The 12,090-nt window shown below is 38.8% G+C and overlaps 1 protein-coding gene across 2 annotated transcripts; it reads left to right on the forward strand.

Moving 5' to 3' along the window:
* The first annotated feature begins 174 nt into the window (after positions 1-174).
* stxbp3 (syntaxin binding protein 3) lies at positions 175-11,386 on the forward strand. 2 transcript variants are annotated; one of them, XM_028587097.1, is made up of 19 exons: positions 175-279; positions 1,481-1,530; positions 1,722-1,803; positions 1,922-1,998; positions 2,139-2,211; positions 2,362-2,462; positions 2,904-3,049; positions 3,450-3,537; positions 3,857-3,981; positions 5,070-5,168; positions 5,265-5,328; positions 5,429-5,494; positions 5,771-5,851; positions 6,208-6,343; positions 6,970-7,076; positions 7,464-7,562; positions 9,257-9,342; positions 10,151-10,299; positions 10,689-11,386. In XM_028587097.1, exons 1-19 carry the CDS (start codon positions 234-236, stop codon positions 10,790-10,792), a joined length of 1,779 nt encoding a protein of 592 aa, XP_028442898.1. In that variant the 5' UTR covers positions 175-233; the 3' UTR covers positions 10,793-11,386. The 2 variants fall into 2 exon arrangements, with proteins under 2 accessions (XP_028442898.1, XP_028442899.1); XM_028587098.1 differs by lacking the exon at positions 10,689-11,386 and adding an exon at positions 9,591-9,619 and having other exon boundaries at positions 10,151-10,219.
* Positions 11,387-12,090: the final 704 nt, after the last annotated feature.

Here is a 12,090-nt window from a genome sequence, read left to right on the forward strand (position 1 = left end):
CTGTTAGTTATCGACCAAATACCGTTTGGCCTGTTAGTAGCCTAATAACAACTACACCATTGATGTACTGTATGTTAAGAGAACTACACATAGGAACTACACATAGACAGTATATAAGGAACTACACTAGTAGCGCTCCGTCCGTCACACACTTGTTGACGCCGGTGACGTCAGATTTCGAGAACACGGGACAGGAAGAGGTAAAAAAAAAAAAAAAAAAAAAAAAAAACAAGATGGCAACGGGCAGTGATCACGGGCTGAAAAGAATAGTTTGGAAAAGTAAGTTCACCCCAACGGGAGAGGTTTATTGTACATGTGAAACAACGTTTCTTTGACTTAAAGTGCTATTGAGTACGTGCTATTATATTTACTGTTTGTGACTTTGCATCTTGGAGGGACATTTTCATTCTGTTGTTTATTGCAACGGAAGTTTACTAACCCGAATTGGGCGAAGACCCGACATAGACTGTATATAACGTTAAAGAGAGACTCGACGGGGTAATCACAGCATCACGGCAACCTTGTTTATTGTGACATTACTGACAGTTATCCCACTTTTGAAGAGCGTAGTCGGATTGAGGTCAAATTCTGTCTCCTGGAGCCCCACCTCATATCCATATAGCTAATGTTATGCCTCATATCTGCAGGCTGGTGTGTCATCAGCACCTAAAGATGTCGAAGAGATGGCTGTTTGGGGTTAAGAGCTTGGGTTGAGGTTAAAATAAGAGAAATCATAACGTTGGCAACACTCAATTGTCGGGTTTATTTGGCAACGCTACATGTAGCCTATAGCCAGTCTAATATAAACAACTAACCTAGCTGATATAATAAAGGTTAGCCTATAATATGCATCACAGTGTCCAAAAAGTCTCCATGAAGTTGAATTAACATCTTCCTAAAATCTGAACATGAAGATAACGTTAGGATGTATTGCGGGGTAGTTGTATTAGACTGCAGCAGTTCTCTGTTGTACCGAACAGGGTGTGTACTTTAATGAAGAGACACACACTTTTAAAGTGTCTCCATATTTTTACACACTTTTTTTATTTCATAAACCAGAGAGTGTAATCACAATGACTTGTTTTGTTAAACTATGCACACGTACAGTATATCTCTAATATGGTTGGGCATATAATGCAAGTATAATAGAATAGCTTATTTCGGATCGTTCATGAAAACTGCTGTGAACTGATGATTCATAATGTTTCCAGTGATTATTTAGGAGTCTGTAAAGTACCAAAAATGATGCCCAACACACATTTGAGACCCTAAAATGATATGAAACACAATGGCAAACAATTCTATACATGAGGCTGGAACTAGTTGATCAGTGACTGATGTAACTAATAAATTGTGCATTTCTGTAGTGTTTCCGCACTAGAACCAGGCTACAGCTCAGATAGTGTTGTCATGAACAGTAATTTTTTTTCTGGTTTCAGTCATGTTGTTTTTCCCTAGTCATGTTCTGTGTCTCTTACAGGAATAAAAGATACAATTATTACAGACTGCAGGAAATCTGAAGTATGGAAGGTAGGACACTCCTCCATGTACTCACTACATTCCTAAGATTGTAATTGCACAACCTCCACATTAGAGATCCAACTTTTATGTGATTGATTCCACTTGTGCACTGTGACTCGGAATAGAATTGCAATTTCTGGCAACATATTACAGTGTGATACAACTTTTAACTGACCAATACCTATTTATCTTCTTCACAGGTATTAATTCTGGACCCCTTCACCACCAAGCTCCTCTCATCATGCTGCAAAATGTCCGATCTGATGGCAGAGAAAATAACAAGTAGGTTTCCTAACAGTAAAACACTCCTTATACAATACTGCTAATAAACTAAACTAACTGCACTCTGTATGTGGATTTCTGTCGCTACTCTGTTAAAATAAATATGTTTTTTCTTTAGTTGTGGAGGACCTGTTCAAAAGCAGAGAGCCTGTTCCAGAAATGAAGGCCATCTACTTCATGTCACCAACCGCTAAGGTTTGCCATTATATCCCTCTAATGATATTGCTTTTGGATTGAAGTTTTTAATTGCTGCCAAATTAATTTTCATTCTGGTGATGTTTCTTTTTTTCTGCCAATTTCTGTTGTGATATCTCAAATCTCATTTCATTTCATAGTGCGTGGATGCCTTCATTGCAGACTTCAAGACCAAACCTAAATATAAAGCAGCGTATGTTTATTTCACTGACTGTAAGTAACTTTAATCACTACTTTAGTATACTACAATGGCAAAATAACTGTCAAAAAGTCTGTTTATCCAACGTGATCAAAATGTTGTTTTGATGATTTTTTTTCTGATAAACGGATTAGTTACAAACTAAAAGCTTTTTGGTCCCACAGACTGTCCCGATGACCTGTTCAACAACATGAAGCTGTACTGTGCAAAGTACATACGAGTCTGTAAGGAAATAAACATGTCCTTCATGCCACAAGAGGCACAAGTGAGTGGTTAAGGAGTTTGTTCTTTTAGGTTCTTTTGTAATTCTCTATTTCCTCTTTTTATCTGGACTGTTACATGTTAACTGGGGAAAATTAACGTGGTGTTCAGTGTCGTGTTGCTACTGGGTAAAAGAGATTTGCAGTATTTTGAGGGACTTCAATGGGTGTTGGCTGCTTTAAGCTATGATGTAAGGATTTGACTAACTTTGTATTACGCCAGTGGCTTGGGAACTGTAACTGGTTGTTCTCTGTATTTTGAAAAAAGGTCTTAAGGCTCTCACTTGTTTTGACATTTTTACAAATTAAATTACTTATTTATTTCTGTTGACATTTAGGTGTTAAGTTCTTGAAGAAGAAAAGAACCACAGGTTGCTTTATTTTATGACTACATGCAGATTGTTGACTAATATTTGTTTGACTCTGGTGTGTTGGATGCTTTTCAGGTGTTCACATGTGATAATCCGGGGGCTTTCCAAAGCATCTACAGTCCCAAAAGTCAGGACAAAAAAAAGACACTGGAGACCCTCTCAGACCAGCTTGTCACGCTCTGTGCCACATTGGACGAGTACCCCGGGGTCAGATACAAGAAGTAAGCCAGAGAAGACTTGGTTTCTCAGCTTACAACACACCTCAGCCCCCAAGCATAGTGAAACCTTTTATCAGAAAAGCTGGAATCGAGACAATAGACTGTGTAACCTGACTGTGGCAGAAAATAAATTAAGCTTTAATACAGTTGCAACTGTCACCTCACCTTACTGGACCTTAACATGTCCTAAAATTGAAATGTGAATCCAAACATCAGTGTGTGGCTTTTATTATCTTACATGAAGTAAGAGTTTATTTCCCCCACAATATACATACAAAATATACACGTACACATGTGCAAAAGCCACAGTCAGACCATATGAAACAAAAGCTGTATCGGTGCATCCTTGCTGTGTATTAACTTAACTGTAATAACTCATGGAAAACAATTTACGTCCTAACAGCAACATGGTGAATGCCAAGACCCTTGCTGAGCTGGTGGACAAAAAACTGGCCAAACACTACGATCTGGATGACAGCGGCAAGAAAAAGGTGAGACACCTGCTGAACAAAGAATGTTGACAGAATACACAAGATCTTAGCCCAGGGGAGTAAATGTGACCCTGAAATGACTGTATTGTTTTCCACTGAAAGCCTGTAAAAGCGGAAAAGATTGCCTCCTTTGCCTTAAGCAGAGTATATAGTTGTTGCTCTTCACCAGAAATTTGAAAAGGGAAAAGTGTCTTGGTAGCAGCTAAGCAGTATCACAGAAAGCAAGGAAAAAAGCCAAATGTAACTTTTTTTTAATAGAAAATGTGGTGTAATATTTACACTATATCGGTTTGTTCCCTCGTCCCTCCCCCATCACAAGGAAAAGACCCAGGCCCAGCTGCTGATAGTGGAGAGAGGTATTGACCCCGTCAGCCCCATCCTGCATGAGCTGACCTACCAGGCCATGGCTTACGACCTCGTTGATATCCAGAATGACACCTACAAGTAATACCAGCTTTTCCTGCCGAATCTCACCGTAGTCACATACACATAATATGCTCACTGCGTCATATCCCTGCGCTCACATAGCAGACAAGGTGTTCTTAAAGCGCCCATATTATGCTAATTTTCAGGTTCATAACTGTATTTTTAAGTTGTACCAGAATAGATTTACATGGTTTAATTTTCAAAAAACACCATATTTTTGTTGTACTGCACAGCTCTCTCTCACTGCTGCAGATCCTCTTTTCAACTAGTTTCTGTTTTAGCTACAGAGTGAGACCTCTTTTCATCTTCTTCTTCTGTACTATCTTTGATTGCACTCGCACATGCTCAGTAGCTCAGATGTAGAGCATGTCAGCTAGCTAACTCTAGAGACTCTGGAGACTTCTAAATGAGGGCGCACATGTAAGTAGTTCTTTTGTAGATTATGGTGAACTTGTGTGTGTTGTAGCAGTGCTTTGCTATTGAGAACGACGTAGCATGCTAGCGTTAGCATGCTAGCGTTAGCATGCTAACGCTACAAGCTAAAGGTTGTGGTTAGCCAGCTCATTTCGGACTGTGACGTCACAGTCCGAGCCGATTTTGAACAGCTCACTAGGAGACTGAAGGCAGGACACATTCAGAAACCGTATCTCACTCAAAACAGCATGGATGGATTTTTTTCAAAGTTTGTATGTGTGTGGAAGCACCAGAGACACAAAATAACACCCCAAATCCCAGAAAAAGTGATTTTTTTTCATAATATGGGCACTTTAAATTTAGACAATACATTTCTAGCTAACAACTAGGGCTGCACGATATGAGGAAACTATGCGATGTGCAATAATGTGGTTGAATATAGCGATTCCGATATTACTTGCGATAAATAAATGGATATCAAAGTGTACTCAGTTCTGCATTTCTGCTGCTTTCAGTATCCTGATAAAATACAACAAGTTGCTTGTTGAATTTTAAACAAATGAATAGTAAATCTTTTTCAACATTCTTTTATTGAACATTTAATTGAATATAAAAGGCACCACTAAAACAACAAAAACTGTATATTGTGCAGCCCTACTAACAACCAGTTATCTGGTTGTTTTTGTTGCCAGGTACAAGGCTAAAGATGGCTCAGAGAAGCAGGCCTTGCTGAATGAGGACGACATGCTCTGGGTGAAGCTGAGGCACAAGCACATTGCTGACGTCTCAGAGTAAGTGACCAAGTTCTGAATGAAGGAGGTGTCCCATTGCTGTCTTCGGCATCGCAACACTAACCCCCCCACACTTTTTTTTTTTTCTCACAATAGACAAATCCGCAAGTTGGTAAAGGAAATATCTGCTAGCAAGAAAGAAGGGAAGTCAGATGGGAAGGTACAGTGCTGTGGTTTCTTCTCATCTGCGTCACCAATCTCTTGATCTGTGTATTTCATACTTAAAATGTACTGTGCAAATATTTCATTTTTTTTTCCAGATCACTATTAGCAATTTGGCCCAGATGATGAAGAAGATGCCCGCATTCCGTAAACAAGTCACTGAGGTATGGGGTACCAACATTCATTCAATTGCTTTTGGAGTGGTATCTCTAATTATAGTCAAGTGAGCATTATGTTGTGGTTGGGTGTGGAGCCTCCAAAGCCTGCTATCATGTGGGGTTGACTTCACCATGTTTAGAAGCAAAACAGGACATTTCTGCACTCTATGATAAATATATACTTGTCTTCCATTAAAGGAAATAGCATTTAAACTCCAGTAACAACACTTGTACATAGTTCTGTTCATGTTTTCTCAACTTTTCTCCCTGTCTGAATTCTAGAAAACTATTCATCTGCAGTTGGCCGAGGACTGCATGCAACATTTTGCAAAAGACGTGGAGAAACTCTGCAAAGCGGAACAGGTCTGTTTGTGCTCCATTGTCTGTTTTGGTGGAACAAGTGGCAAATATTTTTACCACTCAACCTTGATTAAACCAGTCAGTGGGTGGCGGTGGTTTAGAGAGCAGGTCTAGCATTTGCCAGGTAGAAAACCTCATGAGAACAAGCATCTGCCTTTGAGCAAGAGTACTTTACTTTTCCCAGTCTGACCTCTGGCCACGTCCTTAAGAGAGACATGTGAAGTGTGTTAGTTGTACTGGTCAGCATCCAAATGGGAAATATGTGGAGCTTTGTGAATACATAAAAACATGCAAACATTACAATATTCCCAGGCATCCCAGCCTAAACAAAATATAAAAAAAGCTTTGTTTCCGTGTAGGACCTTGCAGTGGGATTAGACGTGGAGGGGGTGAAGGTGAAAGATCCCATGAGGACCCTGCTGCCTGTGCTGCTCAACCCATACAGCACCCACGACAAGATCAGAGCTGTGCTGCTCTACATCTTCAGCCTCAACGGTACAGCAAACGTCTCCTGCCGCAGACTGGTCTCCTTTAACTGTCTGTAAACTGGTGTTTTTGCTTTTGTAGCTATTCAGTTCCAGGGACCTTGCAGTGTGCAGGGTTACCAAAAGATATGTAAAGAACCGTATCAGCCAATGAGAATCAGTCAGGATGTAAACTATTTCACCGGTGACCACTAGTCCTAACATTTCATAGACTAATCCATTAGTTGATTTAATTTAAAAAAAATCTGTCATAATGTTTTATCACAAGTTTATAGACCACATTACAAACATATACAGTACACACAAATATGCCACAGGGATGTGGATATCATTTTCCAGTTAGGAGTATGAAAATAATTCCCTCAAAAAAGACTGTAAAATGGACATACTTGTTGATCAAGACCTTCACTGCTAATTTTTAGACTAAGAGGATGCAGCTATAATAAACTAACAGCCATTTTCCACTGGGCGCGTCTGTGCTGCTTCTGGTTTGGTTCCATCCTCCGCCATGCGCCATACCACACCGGGAGCATCTCAGAAGCGAAGCCTCCAGAGCGCAGCGCAGACGCTCCCGGTGGAAAATACCGGTGACACCCGATTTTCACGCTGGTTTGTTTGTTTAATGTGTGTAAACAGGAACAACTGACGAGAACTTAAGCAAACTCATCCAGCATGTTAAGATCGAGGATGAACGCGAATTTATCCTGAACTGGAAAGAACTGGGGGTCCCTATCATCACATCGGTACGTGCAGAAGAGGAAACAGTTGATTGATTGATTTGATGCTATTGATTGCAATTGGTTGTAGACAAGCGTACCCATGGGTTAAAATACTAATGATGATGAATTGTAGCTGGTGGCTGGTATTTTCACAGTGGTTCACTTTGGGTTTTTTTTTTTTTCTTTTCTTTATAAAAAAAAAAAAAATATATATATATATATATATATATATATATATATATATATATATATATATATATATATATATATATATATATATATATATATATATATATATATATTATATATATATTTTATTTTTTTTTATTTTATTTTTATTTTCTTGTGTTCAGTTCTGTGGTTTAGTCTCAGCTGAACACTGCTTACTGTTTCTTGTACTTTTGTCTCTAGCCTAGTTTCTTCTCTCGCAAACCAACCAGACGGGATCGTTCCCAGGATCAGACTTACAACCTTTCCAGATGGACTCCTGTTATAAAAGATGTGATGGAGGTCAGTGAGATTACCATATTGTATGATGTATTATACAAAGTATTAGCAGTTATCATTTCTGCATGGTCACATTGCATTTACACCTTTTTATTTTATACAATTTACATCCAGTTCTTTGAAAACTCTTTCTGGTTGGATTTGCTTTGCTTAACAGGAGGCTTAGCAATTCTGGATACAATAATGAATGAAGTAGCAGAACTCCAGAGAAAAAGATTTTAGTGCAGCTAGGAAGCAGTGATTTAAAGTTGGTATAGATAGGATGTAGGATAGGAATAAAAAAGACGTTCCGGCATCAACCTAAATTATCTCTTACAAATCTCAACATGTAGCTCGATCTAGGTCACTGCACTACCCCAGTCCCCTCTGAAAGGTATATGTGGTAAAATGATGAACAGAACTATGAACACAAAAAACCACAAAAAGTGGTTATCAGATTCAGGTCATCTGATAGGCAGTGTCACATGTGCATTTGTTCTGTACTCCTTTATCCATTTGTGAAAGACATTATCTCAGCATTTACAAGGGACAATAATGCACCACTTGTGTGTTGATCCCTGGGGATGATCATTTTGTTTCAGCAACATCCTTCTGTACTGATCCTCAAATGTGTTTACAGTATGTTTGCAAATGCCTTCCATAGAAGAGGTTATTGTAGTGAGGTGACATGTTTTGTGTTAAAACAGAGGTAAGATCTCACTGTAAAAAGAGACATGTCACGCACACATTACTCTTAACCTACCTTTCACCCGGTCTTTGATGAAGTTTGCTTATGGACGCTTGTTTTGAGACTGTAAGCCGTTAATAATATAGCGGCTCTGAGACTGTTGCATTTAATACTCTGTTGAGTTCAATTCCCTAAAATAGATGGAGAACTGAGAGGCAGAGCTTCTCCAGTGTCCTTTGATCAAAAAATAAGTTTTATTCTAAAACCTGATTACTTAATTTCAGTTCTGTAATTCCACAGTACTGAAATTCCACATGTTGGTATCAAGTGATGCCTGTTGAGGAAACTGGTCACAATGAAAGTTGAGATTGTCTTAGAAGCAAAATCTTAAGTCTGTGGTTTACAAGTTGGGAAGGCTCATTGTTGCACATGTTTTGCAGATGGGATTTGCATGTATTGTAATTGTATTGTAATATTCCAAAAAGCAGGAAATCTGTCTAATCTGTAACATAAAATGTTCTTTTGTGTCTTCTCCCTTTTCTGTTATTACTTGAAAAAGCCATTTCTGAGCAGTCTTCAACACCCAAGCACCTGGTTTCCTGTAAACTGTGGTTTCCTTTTGCAGCAGGAAACCGACCCAAACAAATCAGTGTATTTTTCAGTGACATACTCTAAGTGCCAGAAATGGATATGCATTATTTGTTTAGACTTCAGTTTAGCTCAAAATTAAAATCTCTGAGACTGAAAAGTGTTTGACAGCAGATTGTTTCTTAGGCTGTATTTTGATATCCCCTGAGGTGTCTTGTACTTTGTAGCAGAAATTGTCCTGCCAGTCCAAAGATTACACCTGCTTTGGATGTTGGTTCTTGGCCATAGAGGGGTCTTCTACTTCAAAGTAGTTTCACAGACTGCGTCTTTTTACTTTCATTAAAGTGAAAAGTCAAACGTGTGGTATTGGCTTGCCCAAAAAGGTTTATGGTCTCTATGGGACTTAACTTTAACAAATGTATTAAAAATCGGTTATTTTCAGGATGCCGTGGAGAACAAACTGGACACCACAGAGTGGCCACACCAGTCTGAGTGTCCTGCTGCCTGGAATGGCTCAGGTGCTGTCAGGTACAGTCATATATTTTTTTATTTTATTTTTTTATATCACACTAAACCTTGGACAATTAGTTTCTGAGGATAATTATGAATTCTTTTGAAAATGCTCTGATCTTAACAGGTTCATCCCAATTACTAACTTAATGTCCAATTTGCATGCCTTGTTTACATATGTTAGAGCACTACTATCTATATTTCTTTATACTGTCACTCAAAAGGGACATGTTTTACACACAAAAGGTCCTTATTTGTTTTTACAGACAAATCCGGACAGTAAGAGGGTGATAAGGTAGGGCCCTCTAGTGGTGATTCATGCTACTACTTTCAGCTCCAGCTGTTAATATTGTGTTTTTTAATGGCGTGTTCAAACTGGCGGCGAATATTCGCTTTGCGTCACTTTAATTCCGTGAGTTTCATTTGCGGGACCATTGGTGTTTATTCGCATTACTTCCACCGGTGTCTTTCCACCATCCATATGGCTGAAATAACCACTATTGCTGCTTTGTACCTGTTGTGAAAAGCCCAGATACATTGGAAAATTAAACCGCGTTATGTCTGGATTAATAACATCATATTTAAGAGCGGACAGTGTGAGTTGTTGTTAGAAGTGTCACTGCCGCTGGGTTTACTAAGGAGAATAATTCGGGTTCTTTTTAGGGATCTAGAGTTAGTTCTGAATATCTGTCCATCACCCTCTCCGTGTCTTTCTTGCGAGGGTGTTGATTTTGCTGTTTCTTTCAACAATTTGGACATGGAACTCTCACGTTTTGTTTTAAATTATCTCTCGGTAAATTTCTGTCGACCACCCTGTGCTCCACAGTGCCCGTCAGAAACACAAAGCCAGCTCTCAGGACGACCGCCGGACCGGCTCACGCCTCATCATTTTTGTTGTAGGAGGAATCAGCTACTCTGAGATGCGCTGTGCCTATGAGGTCACCCAGGCAGTGAAATCCTGTGAGGTCATCATAGGTGAGCATTGATACAAGATTACACTGATTATTTCTGTGGGTAAATAAAATATTTGCGTTTTCGGCACTTTGACTTCACGTAAAATTCCCGGAGAACTTTCTACTCACTGACTATGCAAGGAACATTTCTGTAGTTGCGATGAAATCCAGTTGGTGTATTGTTGAGTTGGGGCCATTCAAATAAACTAAAGGTGGGGTTGATACAGTATTCAAAACTTCAATTAAATTAGTCTTTTGGACTGGAAAAACCCACTGAATTGTAGCACTCACTGTATGTTTTTATTTCTAGCTGTTTTTACACCACTCACTGGAGCCAGTCCGAATATTGAAATGGTTTGTGCTGTAATTTGGCATGTAATGGTGCATTACACCTTTTTTTTTTTTCTTCAGGGTCTTCCCACATTTTGACCCCGACCGGTCTCCTGGATGACATCAAGGCTCTTAGCAAAGGCCCCATGGAGACTTTTACAATAGAGGAAAGGAGCAATGCCTGAGAGGTGTCCAACTAACACCTCCCCAAATTCCCCTGCCTCTCTACATCTCATATCACTTAGAAAAGTGCACTAAACTCAACTTTCTGAATGGAAGACTGAAGGGAATTTACCTTATACTTATCTTTCTTTATTCTTTTTTTGTCTTTTATGCTCTTTTTCAAAACCTGGTGCACATTTACAGTAGGCACAACGGCAAGTTCTTTTTTAACTTTATCAATAACTAAGATTATGGCCTGCTAATGGCATTTATACTTTGCTAAATGCCATTTGATTATAAAGATCATATTAAAAGTGAATTGACCTCATCCTACTATAAACACTTTAAAACTGTCTAATTTGCCTGTCTGCATTGTGCATAAAAAAGATGTTAGTTATGTTACATGTTGACCTCTGCGAAACTTTCAGAGACAGAATGGCGGTGGAAAGTAGCACAAAGCTAATGTATATAATTTTTGCAAGCACTGAGTCCCTGCTGTGTCGTTCTGACTTTTTCAGTCACACTTTATGTAATTTTGAGGAGTGTTTTTAACATAAGAGTATTTACGTTTTTCTTGAAATGAAAAACTGACTAATAAACAGATCAAGTGGTTGAAATCTGGTCTGAGTTCTTATTCCAGTTAATGTCGCCTTGTTTGTGGATTGGTATGAAGCTGAAATGATGAGCGAGGTGAACTTAAAAGTACCAAAATTAAAACCTGGTTTGAGATATTTAACACGCATTGACCTCAATCAACTATACACTAAGAACTCTGGCATGTTGTTGCAATACAAAAGTTTGCATATGGTAAATAACTTGTTGAAAGTATGATGGTAAAAGCATTTAATCCCCCTGGTCCATCAAAACAGCAGTAACTTAATAGTCATAACAAAAAAAAAACTTTTATGAACAGAAAAACACATGTTCAATAAACAAGTCCACGAGCATTCATACCTGCTGAACAGACAATAGGTGAAGACGAAAAGACGATGAGGTTTCTGTAACGTTATAGATTAAATCTGCCCTACTTCTGCAGACATTATGCTTTTGTTACATGGCACTTAGATTAACGACTTATTCAGGACCATAGACAATACACAAAAGTGTACTTAGTTCCTGTGTTTGTTTGTTTTTAAAGAAAAAACATGAGAGGGGTGTTCAATCTTTAAGTGGTGGGGAGGCGTTGCAGTGAATGAGTGGATGGGACAAACACTATACATCAGATTGGATTTATAGAAAATGAGTGGAGGGGTGTTTCACTGAACTGAATAGAAAAGGTGATAAATAAATGAAGCTTACGATGCTATCTGGTTGGGAAAAA

This window comes from Perca flavescens, chromosome 9, assembly GCF_004354835.1.
Source record: "Perca flavescens isolate YP-PL-M2 chromosome 9, PFLA_1.0, whole genome shotgun sequence".
NCBI lineage: Eukaryota > Metazoa > Chordata > Actinopteri > Perciformes > Percidae > Perca > Perca flavescens.

Excerpts from the sequence above, each read along its gene's own strand:
- stxbp3 (XM_028587097.1), top strand. The coding sequence starts at position 234 with ATGGCAACGGGCAGTGATCACGGGCTGAAAAGAATAGTTTGGAAAA. Across the intron at positions 1,804-1,921 it reads GATGGCAGAGAAAATAACAA|TTGTGGAGGACCTGTTCAAA; the intron begins GTAGGTTTCCTA and ends TTTTTTCTTTAG. Across the intron at positions 3,050-3,449 it reads CCCGGGGTCAGATACAAGAA|CAACATGGTGAATGCCAAGA; the intron begins GTAAGCCAGAGA and ends ACGTCCTAACAG.